At 39.6% G+C, this 21,251-nt stretch overlaps 1 protein-coding gene across 2 annotated transcripts in view; it reads right to left on the reverse strand.

Annotated features, from left to right (window-relative positions):
* Positions 1–21,251, reverse strand: part of GLRA3 (glycine receptor alpha 3) — a 146,340-nt gene that overhangs the window by 67,236 nt on the left and 57,853 nt on the right. For both annotated transcript variants that reach the window (XM_038400909.2, XM_038400908.2), the window contains exon 4: positions 2,993–3,216. In XM_038400909.2, the coding sequence (XP_038256837.1) occupies positions 2,993–3,216 (224 nt within the window). The remainder of the gene's footprint in view (positions 1–2,992; positions 3,217–21,251) is intronic.

Consider the following 21,251-nt stretch of genomic DNA (forward strand, 5'->3'; position numbering starts at 1 on the left):
TAGATGCAAGGTCTGCAAGTTTTAAGACGGGAGGACACTGGCAGCATTACTTGACAATGATGGTAGTGGTTGATGTTTGAGATGAACAGCTTGCTGTCAAATTCAACAGGTCAGCTTGCAGAAGGTTAGGTGCAGTATGAATAAGACTTTCCAGCACCTTTGTGCCCCTCCCTCAGAACTCTGGGGTCAATCCATTTTGGCCTCAAGAGCAAGTTAGAATAGGAGGGCATGAGGTATTGTTCCATTGGCCATGGATCATTAGTACACAGAATGTTTTGCCCATGCCCCTTCCCACTTTTGGTGCACTGTGTGCATGGAGCCAAGTATGCCAGCTTTACAGCACTTTGGGTTCCTCTGTAGACAGGGATCTCCTACAGAAGGGGAAACCACAACTGCCCTGTTACGGAAGGTCCCATTATGGGAGCGGACTGATAATCTGACCCCTTGTCTTTACTTTTCCAAAAAACCCAAGTCTAAATGTAAATTCTAATTTAAAACAAAGTCTAAATTGAAAAGTGGCTCTTTCATGGTCACTAATGTATATATGTGACTACATTCATCATTCACTTCTGTTCTGCATATGTTATTCACTTGCAATTACGTTTAGTGGAAAAAGAAAACTCAGCGCTTTAGAGGTTTTCAGCGTTCTCTTTTGAATGACAACTATTTCAGAATTACCTTGTCTATATTCATCAAATGCAAAACTAATTTAAATTCAGATGAATACTCATCTACATGTTGATTATATAATTTTGAGTCTTTTTTATTGACTGGGTCTGTTAGTCCTGTTGAAATTTTTTGGCAATTAAATTATGGTAGAGTAATCACTGGAATTACCCTGGCACCATAAGAACGCTGTGAAGTAATTGGAGTTTGCTCTCAGCACAATGAATGTTTGGTTTTATACCTTTAGTACAGTAATGTATCACATTCTTTTCAATGTGCATTCAAACTACTCCATTCTACCTCATCTAGACAAGACAGATCAAATCCCATTGAAGTCATTAGCAAAACATCCAGTGGGGCTTGGATTTGAGCCTTAAATCCAACTCTGGGCCTTAAATCCAACTCTTGCCCTTGCCAATCTGTGCCATATGAAATTAGGAGGGGGAATCAAGATAGTTCAGAATGATAGTATCTGAACAGATTCCACGAGCCATTTTGCCAGTGCATGTCAGCATGAATTAGAGAATATGGAGATGGTTCATGCAGCAGTGCTCCTTACTTGTGCTCCAAAATGGGAGTATTTTGTGTCCACTTTCAGCCAGCTGTCAATGGCCGAGTGCATGCAAGAGAACGGGGGCCCTGACTATTTCCACAGACTGGCCAACCAGACCTCCTTGAGACATAGAAATGCTGTTGGAAAAATTTGCCAGGGATCCCACCTGCTAATCAAGACAAACTGCTGCCCTGTAACACTGGAAAGAGGGGGACTTCCTAATCACTCTTCTCCCAGTAGTGCACCCAAAGACGAGAACAGCATTTTCTCCAGACTTCTAATGCATCAGTTTATATGCAGACTCCTCTCTTTATCAGACCAAAAGGCCCTGCAGTAGAATGCAATACCATAAAAGCCTCCAAGGTGAAACACCAAATGAAAAGAGTACATTTTGCTCCAAAGTATCATAAAACAGAGGGGAATGCTGAAAAAATGAGTTAAAGTGCAGTTGATCAAAATTTTGGCTGTCGTAAAATTGAATTGCTGTTTCTTATGGCAATGGTGATAGATCTATTTTACAAATAAATCTGTCAAGTAGATTGGAATTTTTAGGACACAGGAAACTGTAAAGTGGAGATTAGTATAAAACTGGAATATAATGCAAAGGAAAGTCAAGCCCTAGAACTTCACTCCTGAAATGCTTTATTATTGACTTCTAGTCCTAATTTGTGAAATACCACATGGGACACTGAAATCACACATTTTTGATTACTATTATCTCCCCCCCCCACACACACACACACCCCACCTCAGTTTCTACAAGTAATGGGTGATACCTAGAGAAGTATTTAGAGCTAAAAAACCAATTACATACACCTTATTAAAGCTTCAACGCCTAACTTTCAAATGGTACAAGGCAGTCATCTCTAGTGTTAAGGACTGAAATCAATGTTAGGTGCCTAAATACCTTTTGAGGTTTTGGACTTAGGTGTTTAGGAGAATATTGGCTGCTACAGTAATGCCAGAGCAGAAGTGGGAAAGAGGAGAAGAGAAGCAAGGCGGTAATCATCAGAGTAACTTGATTTTGTCAATATTTGTTTTATTAAGTGTTAGGTAGGTACAACTTCTCAAAAGTTTCACAAAATGTAAAAAAAAAAAAAGTTAATAAATTCTGTCTCCAACATGCTTCCCCCTCCCAGTAATATGTAAGCAGCTCTTTGAGTACTATGTGGCTACTGATATATTAAACTGTTCCTAGTTTCCACCTTTAAGAGCAGCTACAACAATTAAGCGAAGGAAGGAGGAAATATTTGGGGGGATAGGACTATGTGAAAACCATCATCTGTGGCCTCCTGAATATTTGTGATCATGGGAAAATATTTAGAATGAAGGCTAGAACCTGAACCAATTTATAGTCCTGCCCAAATATTAATGCTCAGGAGGTCTGCATTTTCTCACTGGCTCTGCCAAAAACTTCCTGTGTGCCCTTGGGAAGCCACATAATCTATCTGTGATTAGTTCCTCACCTGTAAAATAGGGATAATAATTCCTTATTTTTTCCATAAATTATTTTGCCTATTTAGATGATAAGCTCTTCAGGGCAGGTGTGATCTCTTACTATGTGTAAGTAAAGTGCCCAGTATAATGGGGCCCTGTTTTCTGTTGAGGCCTGTGGGTGCTATTGTAATACCAATTCAGTACTCAAAAGTCACATTGACTTCACTGCATAATTTAATTGCATAATTAAATAACAATTGGAGATACTCGGTTCCAAGTGTCCCTGCCTGTTAAAAGTTTTTTTTTAAAAAAAAGATTCCTTTATCAGAGACTCACCTGATAGAATAAAGAACATTTCCATTTTTGAAAATTCGTAACAACTTGTTGTCTGTCGTAACTTCATGAAAGTTGGCACCTTTTTCATTAGCAAAGAACAAATCAGGTTTCCAAATAGAATCCAACATGGATGGATCTAAATCCAAAGAGTCATCTGGATATTCACTATATGCAAGGCGTGGATCATTCCAATTCTGACGGAGAAAGATATTCACTCGGTAATCCTAAGTGAAAGATAAAACAGGCAAAACTTTATCAAGGATATGGGCTTTAGTTTTTATTTGATCACTTAGCTGTGTAATCCCCTAACCTTCAATAGATGACAAATGATTTATGTCCATGAATGCCAGCATGATACCTTGCTTCATAGATTCCAAGGCTAGAAGGGACCATTGTGGTAATCTAGCCTGACCTCCTGCATAACACAAACCTTACTTGTAATGATTAGTACTTATACAATAGGTAATAGTAAAGATATATTTCAGGACAACTGGAAACAATCATAACTAGGGATACATTAAGGCAATGGAGGTCTGAAGATAGACCTCACTTCAAACTCCACCTCATAGTGCAGTTCCACCCCTGCTTGGGCTATAGCACATAAAAGTAATTTGCTGGTGTTGTGTGGGATCTGCCCCTTCTCATCTTTTGTAGGCACAACATTCCCCATCTCTCTCTTCCTGTCTTCAGGCCAGTTGGGTTGTGTCCCAGAGAAAGAAGACTCAGCATCCACCTACATAGAGGACTCTGACCCATGAGATGAAGGATAGGTCAGTGATTAGGGCACTGATCTTGGCTTTTGGAGACCCTGGTTCAGATCCCTGTTCTGCTACATATTTCCTGGGTATGTTACTTAATCTTTCTGTGCCTCAGTTCTCCATCTGTGAAATGGGGATAGTAGCATTTCCTTGTCTTACAGGGTTGGTATGAGGATAAATACAGATACTATGATAATGGGGGTCATAATATAATTACTTATGATTGACAGACTAGGAGAAGGCATCATCATCATGACATAATGGCAGCAGGAAGACTTACCCTCTCTACACAATGACCATATTGTGTTATTGGAAACAAAAGGTGTTTTAAAACAAAAGATGTTTAAAACTAAAAGCAACAGGTGTTAGAGTTGAGATGCATGGAGCTGTTTAAATCTTTCCAGTTATTCTGGGCTGTCTGCACGACCTGGCAGAAATTACTGTAGTAGGTATAGTTGGACTCTTATTCATAATCACAAAGGCTAGAAATATTTTATTTAAATGAAATCTAAGATTATGATCTCATGTGACTTCAAAAGTTGACTTCATAGGCATGGACCATACAGCTTATGCCTTAATCCACCATTGGTCATAACATGATGTTTTATTTTTCTTCAATAATATATTATTGCAAGGACTTTTTAAATTAAATCAAAGACAATGCTGTCAGGTGCACACAAGCAATGTACACTGCAGATATGGAAAACACAGCATTGTCAGGCTACTGCTCTAACCACTACACATCACAACTTTCTGAAGGTTAAAGTCATCAAAGGATTTAATGCTTGACTTGAATTCCACACCATCTCTTTCATGTGACATTGGTATAAAGGGAAGTAGTTACTAATATAACAGAAGACACAATTTACAGTTGGGGACTGTCATTCTTTACAAAACTGCAATGTTTTTAGTTTGATTCTGGGATTCAACAGTCTCCAGCTGAGGACAAGTGTAAAGTACCAAAATGGTCTCAGTAAGCAATAAAGCATTGGTAACCAGCTCATTCTGAGAGCCTTTACATGTTGAGTTGAATTGTATGTCTTTTTAATATAGCACATGTTTATGCATTTTACTAAGGAAGGAAGAGAAGTTAACCTTCAAAACGGAATTAATCGAGGGAATAAGAAAAATCCCCAGGTACTTAATTTTTTATTAGATCACTTAAATGGCAAAGAAAGTTGTAGGCTTATGTTTGATAATATCATTAAGACACATTGACATAGCTTCAAATTTGGAGAGATTTATTTTATAACATCTGAACAGCTGTCCAAATTCCTAGATAAATTATGTTAAAAAATTGTAAGTAGGGAATGTCTTGCGTATGTTCAGTAAAACATTGATTTATCAGAATATAATTCAATGTTATGTTTCCATGTACCTATCTTTATAAACTGCATATTTGGGTAGTCTCAAATCATCACCTCTGTGGAAACTATACTGTCAGGGATAGATACCTCTGAAGTCCTATTGCAGGTGCTCAGCATTTCCAAGGATTTGACCCTTAATTTATTTGAAAGCATGTTTTAAGCACAGTTTTTGAGGTTTGGTTTTATGGTATCTGGTAATGGTGTTAAGGGTCGTGTTTATATAATTAAAGGTGATAGATGCAAAAGGACCTAATTCTCCAACACTTACAAATCTGACTGCATGAGTAGCTCTGTTGTTATAATTGGAAACACTTGTGGAGTAAGGTGCTACTCAATGTGAGTAATAGTGGATAAATCTGACCCACAGACTACTAAAAATTGGGCCCAAATGCTCAATGGGAGCCTGGTACTTAACGACCTTTGAGGGTCTAGGCCTTGATCATCAATGTCTTTTTCCTTGATCATCAGAGGCTACCATAGAGATAAGTGTGCACTTGGATCATTCTGTCAGGACCTACTTATCTATCCTGATCAAATTTCCAGACAAAAACAGTATATTGAAATACAAGATCAGCTGGAGGATAGAACTAATTGGATGATGAAGGAAAGTGTAGGTCCTCTATTTAGCAGGGAAGGAGAGCTAATAACTGATGACATCAAGAAGGTTAAAGTGTTTAATGCCTATTTTGCTTCAATGTTCACTAAAAAGGTTAGTGGTGACCAGATGCTCCTCACAATTATATTAAGAAACAAGGGGGAAGACACACAAGCCAAAATAGGAAAAGAACAGGTTAAAGAATATTTAGATAAGTTAGATGTATTCAAGTTGGCAAGGCCTGATGACATTTTGTCTTGGGATACTTAAGGAACTAGCTGAAGCAATCTCGGAACCATTATTAATTATTTCAGGAACTCATAGAGGACAGTTGAAGTACTAGAGGACTGCAGAAGGGCAAATGTAGTACTTATCTTTAAAAGGGGGAACAAAGAGGAGGTGGAGATTTAGAGACCAGTCAGTCTAACCTACCTGGTTAGATATACCTGGAAAGATATTTGTTTAATAATTTATTCCATCATTTTGTACGCACCTGGAAGATGATAAGGTCATAAGAAAGAGCCAACATGGTTTGTTAAGAATAAATTATGCCAAAACAAACTAATTTCCTTCTTTGACAGAGTTACTGGCCTTGTGGATGGGGGGGAAGCAGTAGACATATCTTGATTTTAGTAAGGCTTTTGACATAGTCCCACGGGACATACTCATAGGTAAATGCAGTCTCCATGAAATTACTATAAACTGGGTGCATAACTGGGTGAAAGATCATTCTCAAAGACCATGTTCACTGTCAAACTGGGATTGTGTCTCTAGTGAGGTTCCACGGGAGTCAGTCCTGGATCTGGTACTAGTTAATATTTTCATTAGTGACTTGGCTAATAGAGTGGAGATTATATTTTAGACTTGCAGGTGCCAAACTGGGAGGCATTCAAAGCACTTTGCAGGCAGGATTAGAATTCAAAATTATCATGATGAATTGGAGAATTGGTCAGAAATCAACAAGGTGAAATTGAATAAAGATAAGTGCAAAGTATTTCACTTGGGAAGGAAAAAATCAAACGCACAACTACAAAATGGGGAATAATGGGCTAGTAGTATTGCTAATGAGGATGTGGGAAGAATAGTGGATGACAAATTGAATGACTCAACAATGTGATGCGGTTGTGAAAAAGTCAAACATTCTGGGGTGTATTAAAAGAAGCATTGTATGTAAGACACAGGAGCTAATTGTCCTGCTCTACTTGGCACCGGCAAGGTGTCAGCTGGAGTCCTGTGTCCAGTTGTGGGCACCTTACTTCAAAAAAGATGTGGACAAATTGGAAAGAGTCCAGAGGAGAGCAACAAAAATGAGAAAAAGTTTAGAAAATCTAATCTCTCTGTAGAGAGGTTAACAAAATATGTGTATGTTTAGTTTTGAGAAAAGAAAACTGATGGGGGACCTGAAAAGTCTTCATATATGTTAAGTGCTGTTATAAAGAGGATTGTGAACCATTATTCTCCATGTCCACTGAAGGTAGGGCAAAAAGTAATGGGATTAATCTGCAGCAAGGGAGATTTAGATTAGATATTAGGAAAATCTTAAACTCTGGATAGGCTTCCAAGGGAGATTGTAGAATCCCAATGATTTGAGGTTTTTGAGAACAGGTTGGACAAACATCTATTAGGGTTGGTCTACATTTACTTGATCTTGCCTCAGCAGAAGGGCTTTGACTTCATGACTTTTTAAGGTTTCAGAGTAGCAGCCGTGTTAGTCTGTATTCGCAAAAAGAAAAGGAGTACTTGTGGCACCTTAGAGACTAACAAATTTATTAGAGCATAAGCTTTCGTGAGCTACAGCTCACTTCATCGGATGCATTTGGTGGAAAAAACAGAGGAGAGATTTATATACACACACACAGAGAACATGAAACAATGGGTTTATCATACACACTGTAAGGAGAGTGATCACTTAAGATAAGCCATCACCCACAGCAGGGGGGGGAAAGGAGGAAAACCTTCCATGGTGACAAGCAGGTAGGCTAATTCCAGCAGTTAACAAGAATATCAGAGGAACAGTGGGGGGTGGGGTGGGGGGGAGAAATACCATGGGGAAATAGTTTTACTTTGTGTAATGACTCATCCATTCCCAGTCTCTATTCAAGCCTAAGTTAATTGTATCGCCTAAGTTAATTGTATCCAACTGGATACAATTAACTTAGGCTTGAATAGAGACTGGGAATGGATGAGTCATTACACAAAGTAAAACTATTTCCCCATGGTATTTCTCCCCCCCACCCCACCCCCCACTGTTCCTCTGATATTCTTGTTAACTGCTGGAATTAGCCTACCTGCTTGTCACCATGGAAGGTTTTCCTCCTTTCCCCCCCCTGCTGTGGGTGATGGCTTATCTTAAGTGATCACTCTCCTTACAGTGTGTATGATAAACCCATTGTTTCATGTTCTCTGTGTGTGTGTATATAAATCTCTCCTCTGTTTTTTCCACCAAATGCATCCGATGAAGTGAGCTGTAGCTCACGAAAGCTTATGCTCTAATAAATTTGTTAGTCTCTAAGGTGCCACAAGTACTCCTTTTCTTTTTATGACTTTTTAAGGTCCCTTCCAGCCCTACATTTCTATGATTCCTAGCATGTGTGTAAAAGCCTTCTATGACAAAATCAACCACACATCCATGTCATTAAGCATAAGGTTGGAGCAGTATGGGTGTAGTACTAATCTTTATCCATTTTAATATTACTGCTAGTTGCCCAGCAAGTGCTGAGATGGAGGAGAGTGAAAAAAGTCTCCATCTTTTGCACAGTGGCTGCAAACAACCCTGAAAACAAAGGTAGCTCCTTGCTAGTACCTTTGTGGGTGACATCTTCCCTTCCAAAAAATGGCAGAGTGGAAGCAGGACTGTGGTTTTTACTCCTTCCTAGGTGTAGCACCAGCCTTTTTCTTACTCTGAACCTAAAACTGAGCCCCTAGGGACAAATTATGGTCCATTCTGCATGCCTATGTAGGGAAATATAGGGGCATAAGGCACTCCTCTGCCCATACTGTGGGGAGCTGTGTTAATGGAGAGAGAGATCTCTTTGGGGGGGGGGGCATGACAACCCCCAATCCGTGCATATGAGTTTGAGTGAGCAGGAAATGGGAGGAACTTGGGCTCTGTGCCCCAGTTCACTAGCCAGTGCAGCTGTGCCAGCATGCTGTGGGGATCTTCATATGCTATCTATAGACCTGGAGCAGAAGAAAATTGGGAGGGAGATTGTGAATCTCTGCAAGATTTTAGGCAGGGCTTGTAAAAAAGCCATTATTTAATTCTTAATTGATATTTATTGCAAGTAAAACATGTTTGTCTCTTACTTACTTTACGCTCCCCACAGAGGGTACAATGAGAAATCAATGCAGTTATTTGTGGAGTAAGGTGCTCCTCCATGTGGATATTGGTAGTGGAATTTAACCCTAAATGTTGGTGAGTGAAGGGAAGTTGGAGAGGAGATTAAAAATTCATAGTGGAAAGTATACATAAAAGAAGCAAATGGTAGAAAATAAATAATCTGTTATAGACTACATTAACCTATGCTGAATGTCAACTTGCCTTAGTAGCCCTCTCAAGCTGGGATCAGATTTGTATTGGTTTAACTTGCATGGCAGTCAAAGAACATTCTGTAATTTCCTCTCTCAAAACTATTAATGAAGTGGTCTCATTTTCAGATATCAAAAATCAAACTGTATAAAAAAGGTTATCCATTTTACTAGTGCTTCATGAAGGACAAACAAGTGCTCATTGTTCTGAGCTAGTAATTACAGTGTGAGCATGAGGTGTAAATGCTTTAAACAGGTAGTATGTTTTTGTGTAAACAAAGAGCAGAATTCAACTGCCGGCATAGATTTGTTTTTCTCTGTGGATTACTAAATAACACTCTTCTATAGTTCCTAATTTTCATAACTGAAAAAGTTGGCAGGACCCCTTCAGTTCTCACTTGCTACTTGTGCATAGGGGCCAATCCTGCCCCCTTTGCATAGCACGGAAAGTCCGTGCTGAGGAAGTTTCTCAAGTGTTGAGGCCGGGAGAAAACCAAGAGGGATGATTTATGTGGAAGGACAGTGGAACCACTCTGTGGCCACCTCTAACATCTGAAGGATGCTGTAATCCCTAGAGCTCCTGTGCCCTGGTTTTTGTGGTGTACAATGGCTGATAGATACCTCAGTCCTATTGTCCCTCCTTCTACCCCTATAGCAAAACTGTACTTGCAGTGTGTGAGAGAGAGGACATCAACCCAACCATTACAATGAAATCTATACATGCAATAACAAATTCCTTGTTTGTGCATATTTCTTCAGTAGATGAAACAAAATTGGATGACTAGCTAAGTACTATTTGCTAACCTGTGACTAGGTTGATGCAATCAGTGTGAGTATATTATGTCCTATCTAATAAGGAACTCTGAAGTCGAGGATGCCTTTGAGTTGTTTGAAGTGATTGAAACAGCTACAAGCAGGCTGAAAGCTCTTTTTTTAAAAAATAGAATATCACTAGGTTCAAAAATTCAGTCTGTTACCATCCAATTTTTAAGTTCTCAGCTATTTTGACTTTTCTAATTACAGTCTTGCAACAGTAAGGCATGTATCTATGACATGCCAACAGTCCTAGGCCATTATGCTATCAGAGGTAACTCAACCAATCACCACCCAATACTCGACTGCTAATTTGCATTCAGCAGTTTCTTTGGTTGTATGAGGGAGACTGCACATTTAGTGAATTATTGGCCCAACAACCCCATCCATGCAACAGCATGGGCAAGATTTATAGTGCTCAAGCCTGTATAAGGTCTGTTCACTTCTGATTCACTATGCTGAGGTACAGAGTACTACCTTCTCACATTATGGTAAACGCCAGAATGTTGACTGTCTCACTGGAACTTGGTGATTTATAAAGAATGCATTAGTTTATCAAATATAATGTCTAGCTTTTTACAAGCCTTTGATAAAGCACAAGCATACTAGGCACAATATTTTCTCTTGGTTAATTGGTTGTACTAATTCCAACTCTAAATTACTGAAATAATAGGCAGCTTTTCAAAGGTATTTTTATTTGCATCCTTTTGCCTTTCAAAGGGTTCAAGATAATTTGTTATTGGCCATGTTTTACCACGGTCATGATAATAAAATGATTTTTAGCCAGATATTTTGTTCCTCTAAAGAATTTCTCCTGCAATTAAAATTATTGTCCAGTTCTTTCAGCATAAGGCTTATTTTGATCAGGACACACAGGTGAATGAATGACTGATAAATGGGCTGGATTTTAAGTGACAGGCTACAACTTTATTTAACATTGTTGAGGAGTGCTATGTCCTCCACACCTTAATCGCATATATCAGGCATTTAGCTGAGTCTAGTGTGGTGGTCAGGACTCTCACCATACAATCAATAAATTGGGGTAGAGCCATCTGAGAGCTGGCCCCTTTCATCCTTATCCACACTGAACACTGGCTACAAGTTGCAATGAGCTGAATCAAGTTTACTTACCCATATGTTAAACATTTTAACATTGTAACCTAACAGTGCCTCCATAATGGCTAGAAGAAGCGGGGGGGGAGGGGAATCAGACCTCCTGCCAATTTTGTGCAATGGGAAAAATTCCTTCCTGATCCCAAAATGGGCAATCGATCAGACCCACAGAATCCTGAGTAACACAGCATCAACAAGATATTAAAGGAAGAGTGGGGTAGCTCACTAGAAAAAGAGGCTTTTATAAAGCCCGGGTAGCTTAAATAGGCAAGAAAGGTGCTCCACAAAAGCCAATTTGCAAGCCCATCCCCCCATTTCCAATGGGAAAGGAGTAGACTCAAGGAAGGGGGACAGACCTTCTACCCCTCCCCCTCCCGGTCACTGCATCCCTCCCCTGTCGTTGCTCAAATGTCCTCTCTTGTTGACTGCACGGGTGGGGCATTTTACTACTTTAGTTGGTGACTGATGAGCACAGGCACAAATGCAGTAGATATAAATAGTTTCTTTCTTTCTGGGTACCAGAGCTCATATTAGCTGATATTATTAACAAACCTGTACCCTCCCCCACTTCCTCTTACACCACTATTTCTGTCAAGAAAGTAGTTGCTTTCAAAGCCTACACAAGCATCACTTTAGTAGTGCAGTAATCTGACTTCTTCTCCCACTTCCATGTAGGCAACAAGTGAAACATTTTAAATAATAGAAAATCTAAAACTGTCCTCTCTCAAATGGCACTGACACTCTGGACCAAACTTTTACCTGACTGACACCCTGTTCCATCCTGCTAAAGCCAATGGAAATACAGGAAGTGTATATCTCAGCAGAATTAAGCCTTGTGGGCTATTTTTGCAGTTTTTATAATAAATTTGATAACTGTAAACTCTGGCTTAAATAAATTATCTAGATTTCCTGCTAGATTATCCTGCTTGACAGCTCTGGATAATCAAATGCTTTATTTATCTACAGGACAGCAGCAGGGCAAGTTTCCTGGCTAGCATGCCTCAGTCCTGACTGCTGGGGGACTTCCTTTAGCAGTAACAGGAGTAGTTCAGTCTCCATGATCCAAACAGTTCTTGGCTTTTCTGTTGTCTGTCAATTAGTGCAAAGTATGGTGGCGAGTTTGTGAGGTGGGGCCAGCAACCATCCCTTAAATGGGAATTGTGTTTAAACTCTACTGGGTTGGGCTGAATTCATGCTGGTGACCTCCAAGTAGCTTGGAGGTCATTAGCAAAGCCCTGAGGTAGCCAGTCTTTCATAAGCATTAATGTTACACCTTCAACAATAATGCTTGCCAGTATCTGATTAGTATAATATTGCTCAGTAATTATTGTCTGAAGTAATACCATATATTAGTCAATATTTTTAGCATATTGCTTTATTATAAAGTGATAGTAATAGACTTGGTAATACTGTGAATATACAGCATTTCTAAGGTGTCATTAAAGTTATTATAATTATATATTGAATACATCACTATGCTTGTCACTTTATACATGTAGTTACAATATTTCTGTTCACTCATGTAAGCATTGTGGTAGTCATCTGTAGTGAGGATACTTCTTTGTGAAATTAAACTCTCATTGTATTTGGGATCCTTCCAGTTCTGCAGTGATAAGTGTATAAAGGAAAATTTGCAAAATTTCATTTGCAGATCACCTGCACACATTCTTTATGGACACTATCATCACTTGCACCAAAAGATCACATGTAAATGCACACAGATGGATCTTTCCCAGTATCCTGTCAGCTTTAGTTTCATGTGCCATTAAAATTTCAGCTAATATTTCTATCCGAACTCTAAGCAGGAATTTTAACTTGTTTGATTCAAAATGAAAAAAGGTACATTTGCTTTGTTGGTGCTTGGTCACAGCAGCATTTTAACGTGAGAAGCTTGTGGAATTGCAACCATCGCCTCTAATACAAAAGTTAATAGCATTATGGGAAATGTACTTCAGAAGAGTAATTATAACTTTGCTATTGGTAACTCTGCCAATTGTTAGCTCAAATCCATTTAAAGACCTCACTCAAGAAAACACTTGAGCATTTAGTGCTGGTGAAGTCACCTAAAATTGCATGAAAGCAGATGTATTTATGTAGATCTAATATTAAGATTTGTAATATTGGTTTTGAACAATCTCTAGAATGTTAATAAAAGACTCAGGGGGACAGATATCTTTCCTTTTTTATTCCTGTATGCCATTCACATCAATGCATTTTGCCCAGCATGTTCACCAATTATGAAATATTTACTGAAACATTTTAAATGAAAATGATTAATATTATATAAAAATCAAAATCCAAGTCTGGATTCAGACTTCATTACAAATGCAAAATGTTTTAACTGAAAGGATTTTGGAGTTCAAATGACACTGGACTGTTCGATGGTTTTCGATCAACACCATGTGAAACTTTCAGCTCACATGGTTTTAAATCCAAAAACTCTAAGCAAAACTGTGTGGGGTGAGGGGAGGAATGGTGGCATGTGGATAGAAATTGAAAAGTTTCATGGCAGGGTTGGGAACAGAAATTAAATCACTTATATTCAGAAAAAGTTCTCTGTTTTAGAGCCAACATATCATCTATAATTTTCATTTAATGACACAAAATAGGACTGAATGCTGCTCTCAGTTATATTGGTGTAAACCTGGAGAAACTTCAGTGATGGAAATGAAGTGAATCTGGATTTATCTCGGTGTAAATAAGATCAGAATTTGGCCCTCTACCAATGCTATATACCAACAGTCAAGGGACATAACTCTTCCAACCTCCCTCCCTCTGCCCCCATTTTTCTCTCTCTCTCCTTTTCTTCACATTCTCTGGGCACCATTTTGATTGACCTTTCATTGCTGTAGGAGTACTTGAGAAGTTGCAAGAAGCCCCTAGTAGTTAATTATTTTTAGGGTAGTTGTTTATTTTTTGTCAAGGTCCAGATTTCTTGGTCAAGGTATAGTCAAGGTCCAGACTTCAGAGAAACATTTTTCACACAGCAATAACAATCACGATAAGTAAATAACATTTTTGCAGTCCATTCAAAAGCATCTGGAGGTGGATAGGATTTGGATCGTGGTCTACCTATTGACTTCCCCTGCTCTACATAATGCAGAGTTGTCACTACTGAGTAAACTATCACGAGTATCATGAACTGGTTCCATTGTTGGTGGCTGCAGTGCTCTCAATTTTAGGACTATTGCCTCAGCTACCTGCAGTTTCCCCATTGACCACTAGAGCTGCACTGTGCTGCTTGTGAAATGATATTTGCTTGCCGGGCAGTCTCATAGCAGGTGCTTCTTAGTAGAGCTGCTTTTTTCCTCTCAGCCACTGAGCTTGGTAGCAGTGGCCTCGCCAGCCACACACCTGTTACACTGCAGCAAAGGAATTAACTGATGTAGGAGCCCATGGGCAAAGCATGGACAGGAGCAATCTGTGCAGGCCAGGCCCCTACCCTGACATTAGTAGAGCAGCTTCCTCTGCAGATTCAGGTGTGGAGGGCTGGACTCCATGGGGGCCTGTAAGGGAGAAGTGATTGAGGGAACCTGGGCAATAGAGTAAGTCCTCCAGGAAACATAAAGACAACCACATTTCCTGTATACTGTAGATGCAGTCTTTGGGTCTCTGAGCCACCAGCAGAATGAAACACAGCAGCCCAGACAGGGCAGTCACAGGCTGCAGCTACACAGAGCAGCAGAAAGTCTTTTTACCTCATGTCTGTACATAGTTCCTGTTTGTTATAACAGCTTTATCTTGACACAGGTCTCTGCTCATCAGTATGATACTAAATGGGACCAGCAATAGAAGGCACAGAGTGCTGGAAGCCATGTTGAGAAAGATAACATTGTAATGGCTGCCACAGAGCCTGTGCAACTGCAAGTAACTCCCCTAACTGTCCTGAGAATCAGGGAAAAATGTTTAATGTGCCTGGAAACCTTTCAAACCTTTGAATGGTATATGAAAACCACAGGGGCAAATAAACTGGAGGAGGATGAGGAAAAGATTGCTCTGTTCTTAATGTGGCAGGCACAGAAGCCCTAGATGTATACAATGTGGTGGGGAGAGGAATGAGGAAGCTTGCAGAAATAATGGAAATGGTTGGGGATCTTTGTGTCCTTAGTGAAAAGATTATTTATGAGGGAGAGATGTTCAGAACACAGAATGAAAGGGAAGTTTGTCACCAATTTAAAATTAAAAATCAGTCCTGTGAATATGGAATATTTAAAGAGACTCTTTCACTGAAGACCAGATCATCCTGGCATGTAAAAATTAAAAAGCGTGTGAATGGTTACTCCGGAGTATGAGCCTGACACTAGAAAGGGCGATATGTATGTGCCAAGCAGCAGAACAAAGAGAAACTCCACTAAAAAGCTGAGAGAAATGCACAAAAGGTCATGACTGTGATTACTATAGCTAAAATAGCAAACAAAAAGTTCACAAATATTAAATTGTTCAAAGACAGAAACATGGAAAGCTGGAAATGATCCCAGTGATGTAGCAACCAGCATGAATATAGGAAATGCCTTTTACCTGGGCAAGTATGTAGAAACTGAAATAAACCAAACCATTACATTAAAATGTGCAGAAAAGGCAAGGAAATATAGGTATTAAGTGGAGGAAGGGATTCCACAAGTGAAGAGGAAGAGCTATTCCTAAGCACAATAATAGAGAAGGCTGAAAACTCAAAAGATTAGCTAATTAAAATGTGCACAAATGGCACCTATATGACATACAACATAGACTCTGGGGAGACAAGTAAATTAATTACATATACTGAAATAGAGAGCTGCAAGGAGCACATAAAAGTGGAAGAATCAAATGTGTCTGAAAGACTATACTAGAGGAACAGTTCCAGTGGTGGGATAGTACACACTGACACTTAAATGCAATGGGAAAATGATAAAGAGTTTGTGGTGGTATACAGAGGCAAGCAATACCTACATACATGTGAAGTGCTTAGTCTCATTAAGAGGATGCATGCCATAGAGAGAGAGAAAGACAAAGAACCAGACGTATGAAGCTGTAGTCACAGAAAATGGGTACTTCCAGTAATATACAAGATATGGTTAAGAGAAGATAAGAATCTGTAGTACAGGCTACATGAAAAGCTCTACAAGTCTTAAGAAAGGAGCGAGAAGAGCTGGAAAACATGACAGCAAATGTTATCATTAGGAGAATAGAAGAACCAACAGGTTGGGTTCACTCCTAGTAACTGTAGAGAAAAAAGCAGGGAGACCACCACTGTGTATGGATCCTAAAGAGCTGACCAAAAACATGAAAAGAAACCCTTCCACTTGCCCATAAGAAGTGAACTCATGTCTGAAATGACTGGAGCCAAATTCTTCAGCAAATTAGATACAGTGGCAGGATTTTGGTTGATCCCTTTGGACTCTAATAGCTCCAAGATTGGCAGTTTCAAAATACCATTTGGAAGATACATCTTCTTAAGACTGCCCTTCTGAATATGTGTAGCTTCAGAAGTATTCCACTGTACAGTGAGCCAGATGTTAGAGAGTCTAGTGGGAGCAAAAGTGTACACTAATGACATAATTTGGGGCAGCACTGCCACTGAATATTAGGAATGACCGAGAAGAGTACTGGAGATTGCAAGAGCTAATAACCTTAAATTGAGCAAGAACAATGTCAATTTCAAAAAACAGAAATAACATAGATGGCAGAGAGACTGACCTAAAAAAAATCTTGCTCAATGAATCAAAGATTCAGGCAGTACTGAATGTTAAGACCCGAGGATACAAACGGATTTCAAAGACTGCTAGACATGTTGAATTACATCAGCAAATTCATACCTAGCTATACAACTTGTACAATTCACCTAAGACATTTCCTGCACAAAGGCACTGAATGGGCATGGATGCCAGAGCATGAAGGAGATAAAGGATTTAAAGCATATTTTGACATCCACTCTAGTGCTCCAATTTTTTGGCTCTCTGAAAGATATCGAAGTCTCCCCAGATTCTTTGAAAGGAGGGCTGTGAGCAGTACTGTTACATGGAACACATTGGTTGCCAGTATCATATGCATCTAGGGCTATGACAGCCACAGAAAGATGTATGCACAAACTGAAAAAGAGAAACTGGGTCTGGCATATGGATGTACAACATTTCATTACTTTCTCTATGATTGTAGCTTCAAAACCAAAACTTATCACAAACTGCTGCTTGCAGTACACAAAAAGGCACCTGGAGAAGCACCACCAATGACACAGCAACTACTTTTGAAAATAACAGATGTCTACTAGGCACCACTTCGTAATGGCAGACACACTCTCAAGAGCATGTAATCCACTTGCCAATACACAGCCTTATGATCTGGAACAAGCAGTAAACATACTTGTAAACATGATAAAAGTATCATGCTATATACCCAGTCATAGGGGCTGAATGAGAGATAGAAACAGATAAAGATGAGATGCTGCAAGCTTGATATTAGCAATAAGTAAAGGAGGAAAAAAATCAACACTCCATCTCAATATCCCAACTGTAAAAAATAATCTACCAGTGATCTCCAGAGTGTTCTTGAAGGGAACAGATCTTTGTTTCCTGATGAGAAGGAAAATATTGGAATGAGTAAATGAAAGGCACTCGTGAATGACTAAATAAAAAGTAAGAGCAAGAGAGATGGCCACAGATGAAGACAGAGATCGAAGAAATGGTGAACAGGGCTGGAACATGTCAGAAGTTCAGAGATTCCGGGCAGAAAGAATCAATGAAACCACACAAACGATTTGTAATTCCACAGGACAAGGTTGGAAGTGATTTGGCCAGCCTGGGAAGACATAATACCTGGTTCTGATGGACTTCTTTACCAATTTCCCAGAGGTAGTCACGCTTGAAGATACCAGAGCAGTAACACTTAAATCTGTATTTGCACATCATGGAATTCCACAAACAGTAACAAATGACAATGGACTACAGTTCAAGAATAGAGAATTCCTGGACTTTGTTAAAATATATGACTTTCATAAGGAGACATATAGTCCCAGATATGGATTAGCTGAATATAGAATACCATAGTAAAGAACTTAGAACTTGTCCAAAAAAAAACCAAACAATGGATACAAGAGAAGATTCATATTTAATACTACTCAATATTGAGCTACGCTGCTGCAATGTGGAAAGTCACCTGCTGAGCCCCTCTACAACAGATGTATAAATATTCAATTACCAGATACAGGACAAAAACAAAAGGATAACTAAGGAATCTGTGATAGTGAGGAAAAGACAGGAAAAGTACAATCAGACAAATATTACAATAAAACAGCAAGACCTCTTCCACAGTTAATAAACAAAGACTTGGTGAGAATTTGGCAAGATGGGCACTGGCCAGTCAAAGCTACAGGGATCAAAGAAATCACCTGTCTTATATTCAGAGAACATAGATAAAGGCAAAATCTTACAAATGAATTGTAAGAATCTGCTTAAGATACCTGACAATTTGGTTGAGACAAGTGGTGTGAGAGCAGAGAAACAGATGAAAACAATTCACAAATGGACCCTATTATTGACCACGAGACTGAATTATCTGTTACACACAAAGACTTGCGGAAAGAAGGTGTACAGTATCACAGATTGGGAAGATTGCTGAAGTTCCCTAAGGGACTGCTTGAGAAATGGTAGGGTTGTGTTTAAGCAACCGGAAGAGTTAAGTCAGTTATTGCAGTTTGTTAGTTTAATGCAATAGTATTTTAGTTCAGTAAAGGGATCCAAAAAGAGAAGATATGCTATAGAGTAAGTCCTCTCCCTGTACACTCTTTATGCAGTCTTTGGTTTCCTGTGACACTCTTCCTGCTGGGGCAGGAAAAAAAGCCCAAGACAGGGCAGTCACAGGCTGCAGCTATACAGAGTAATGCAAGTTTTGTACCTCATTTCTGTACGTATTTCTTGTTTATAATAAAAGGTTTATCTTGACACTAGTCTGCTTATCAGTAAGATACTAACAGAACCTGCTGAGGAGGAGACAGGGAGGAATGAGACTAGGACATCCCAGTTCATGCAGTGGTTGAACCAACTCACGGACAATGAGACAATGACAACATAATGGGCTGGAAATTGTCCTCGGAGAGGGTGTATTGGGGCATTATATTGCAGGTGAAGGGGAGCAGAAGTGCAGAAAACTATTGGAGAATGCCTGCCGGAGGAGAAATGGGGTTTGACAGAGTAGTGGGCAACAGCAGCTAAATCAGTTCATCAATCACTGCAACTCCAATTACTCAACCCAGAGCACACCTGACTATGGGAGTGCTAATCTGGTGATAGACTGGGGTGGGCTGGAGAGAGTTAAAAGGCAAATTAACTCATTAGCCCAAGTGCTACAAAAGACACAGGAAAGAAGAAAAGGAGAAAGAGGATGAGTAGAAGAGTCAGAGCTGTGCTCTGTCTCTTATCTCTGGAGTTGATGGTTACATGTTACAGACAGTATGAGGTTGTATAGACTGTAAAGATGGCAGAAAAAAAAATGTAAATCAACTGCATGTCTCTGAGCTATTTGTGGGACTAGAAAGCAGTAGGAGCAAGTCTGCCTGGCCCTGTGGGGTCAGAGAAGGAAAGGATATTAATCAAAGATTAAAAGGGGAAAAGGGAGTCTGTGTCAAGATGAAAAGGGGGAGTCCATGCATTTGTGTGGGTGGCTTGTTAATTACAAATTGAATTCCCACCCTGATATGTTTACATGCACACATGATAGGCAAACTAGGTTCTGTGAAGAGTTCAAAAACCATGACTCACTCAAAAATGCAGTGGGGGGGCAAGAAGTGTTGTCTGCTCTCTCAACCTGAAGATGTCTGAGGCTAGCACCCCTGCTTAGCTTCTCCACAGTAGCCTGGCAGGGGTTGGCAATGACTCCCCAGTATGCTTTCCAACATATTGGGCAGATGCTGAACCTTTTCAGATGTGTGTGGCCTCTTCACTACCTCCATTCCCCAGAGCTCCAGGAAGCAATGCAGCTGCCCAAGGAAGTCTTTGCTTTAGTAAGTTCTTGAGGATTTAGCTCCCACTATATAATACTGAAATAATATTTTAGTGTCATATTGTGCTATTTGTTTAATGGGGATTTCTGTTTAAAAGCTAATGGCCTAGCATTACCGTGCATTAGCTTATTTGAATGATATCACAGGATAGGACAACGGTATACATTGTTTTCTGTGTTATGAATAAAGCTGATAACTCAGTAATCTCAAGCCATGAATTCATTCTCCTCTTCTGCCAACTATGCTTATGTGACAGTGTGGGAAATATGTCTATGTAAAACTTACGAATTCTGATTGATTTTATGACCTCTGTATCACTGGTCCTCTGTGTATTGAATCAGCCATTTGCTGACATGGACAATGTCTCGTATCACACATCTTCTCTGGAAGCTGCTACAGGATAATCAAAAAGTTGTTAACGCTGAGTGACATTGCTCTGCCAATACACTGGATATTCCAAACAGGGTGGCTAACCTGCAAGAAATGATTTTTTTTTTTTCATTCTGGACTTCAGGTGGTTGGTGACCCAACACAGGATCTTGTGGTGGGGGAAATCTGTTCACCTGAGGGATGGATTGCAGGGACACCACAGCCAAGCTAGGTGTCTGCATCTGTGTGCATACTTAGAGGTTTGAGGCTGGAGAGAGAGTGCCTAAACTCTGACTAGCTACAGCAAGCCAAGACCATGTGAGACCCAAGTATTGGGTTCAGGAAAGCAGCCTAAGTGTCTAGCAGGAGGGTGGGACTCATCAGGATTGTAACAGCTTATATACATGTACAAAACTCAGCAGCTTTGTTTGTAGTAGTACTTTGCCTCCCACCCAAAAGCCTCATTTCTCTTATAAATATACATTTTCAAGTTCATTTGTCAGCATTTCAGACATGAGTGTATTTTTTTTCCTTTCAGGCATTGCTGATAGCTGTTGATAACATTAGCTTTTTATTTGGGGTCTGAAGCTTTTTAATTCCTGGCTTCAAATATGACCAAAATTCTGACATATTGCCCTCAAGAGCATTCTCTCTCCCTCCTAACTAAAAATAACCTACAAAAATGGATAAATTCAGCTTCTTTATATAGCTTTCTATTCCACGGTGTGCCTCGAATATCCAC

This window comes from Dermochelys coriacea, chromosome 4, assembly GCF_009764565.3.
Source record: "Dermochelys coriacea isolate rDerCor1 chromosome 4, rDerCor1.pri.v4, whole genome shotgun sequence".
NCBI classification, from domain to species: Eukaryota; Metazoa; Chordata; order Testudines; family Dermochelyidae; genus Dermochelys; species Dermochelys coriacea.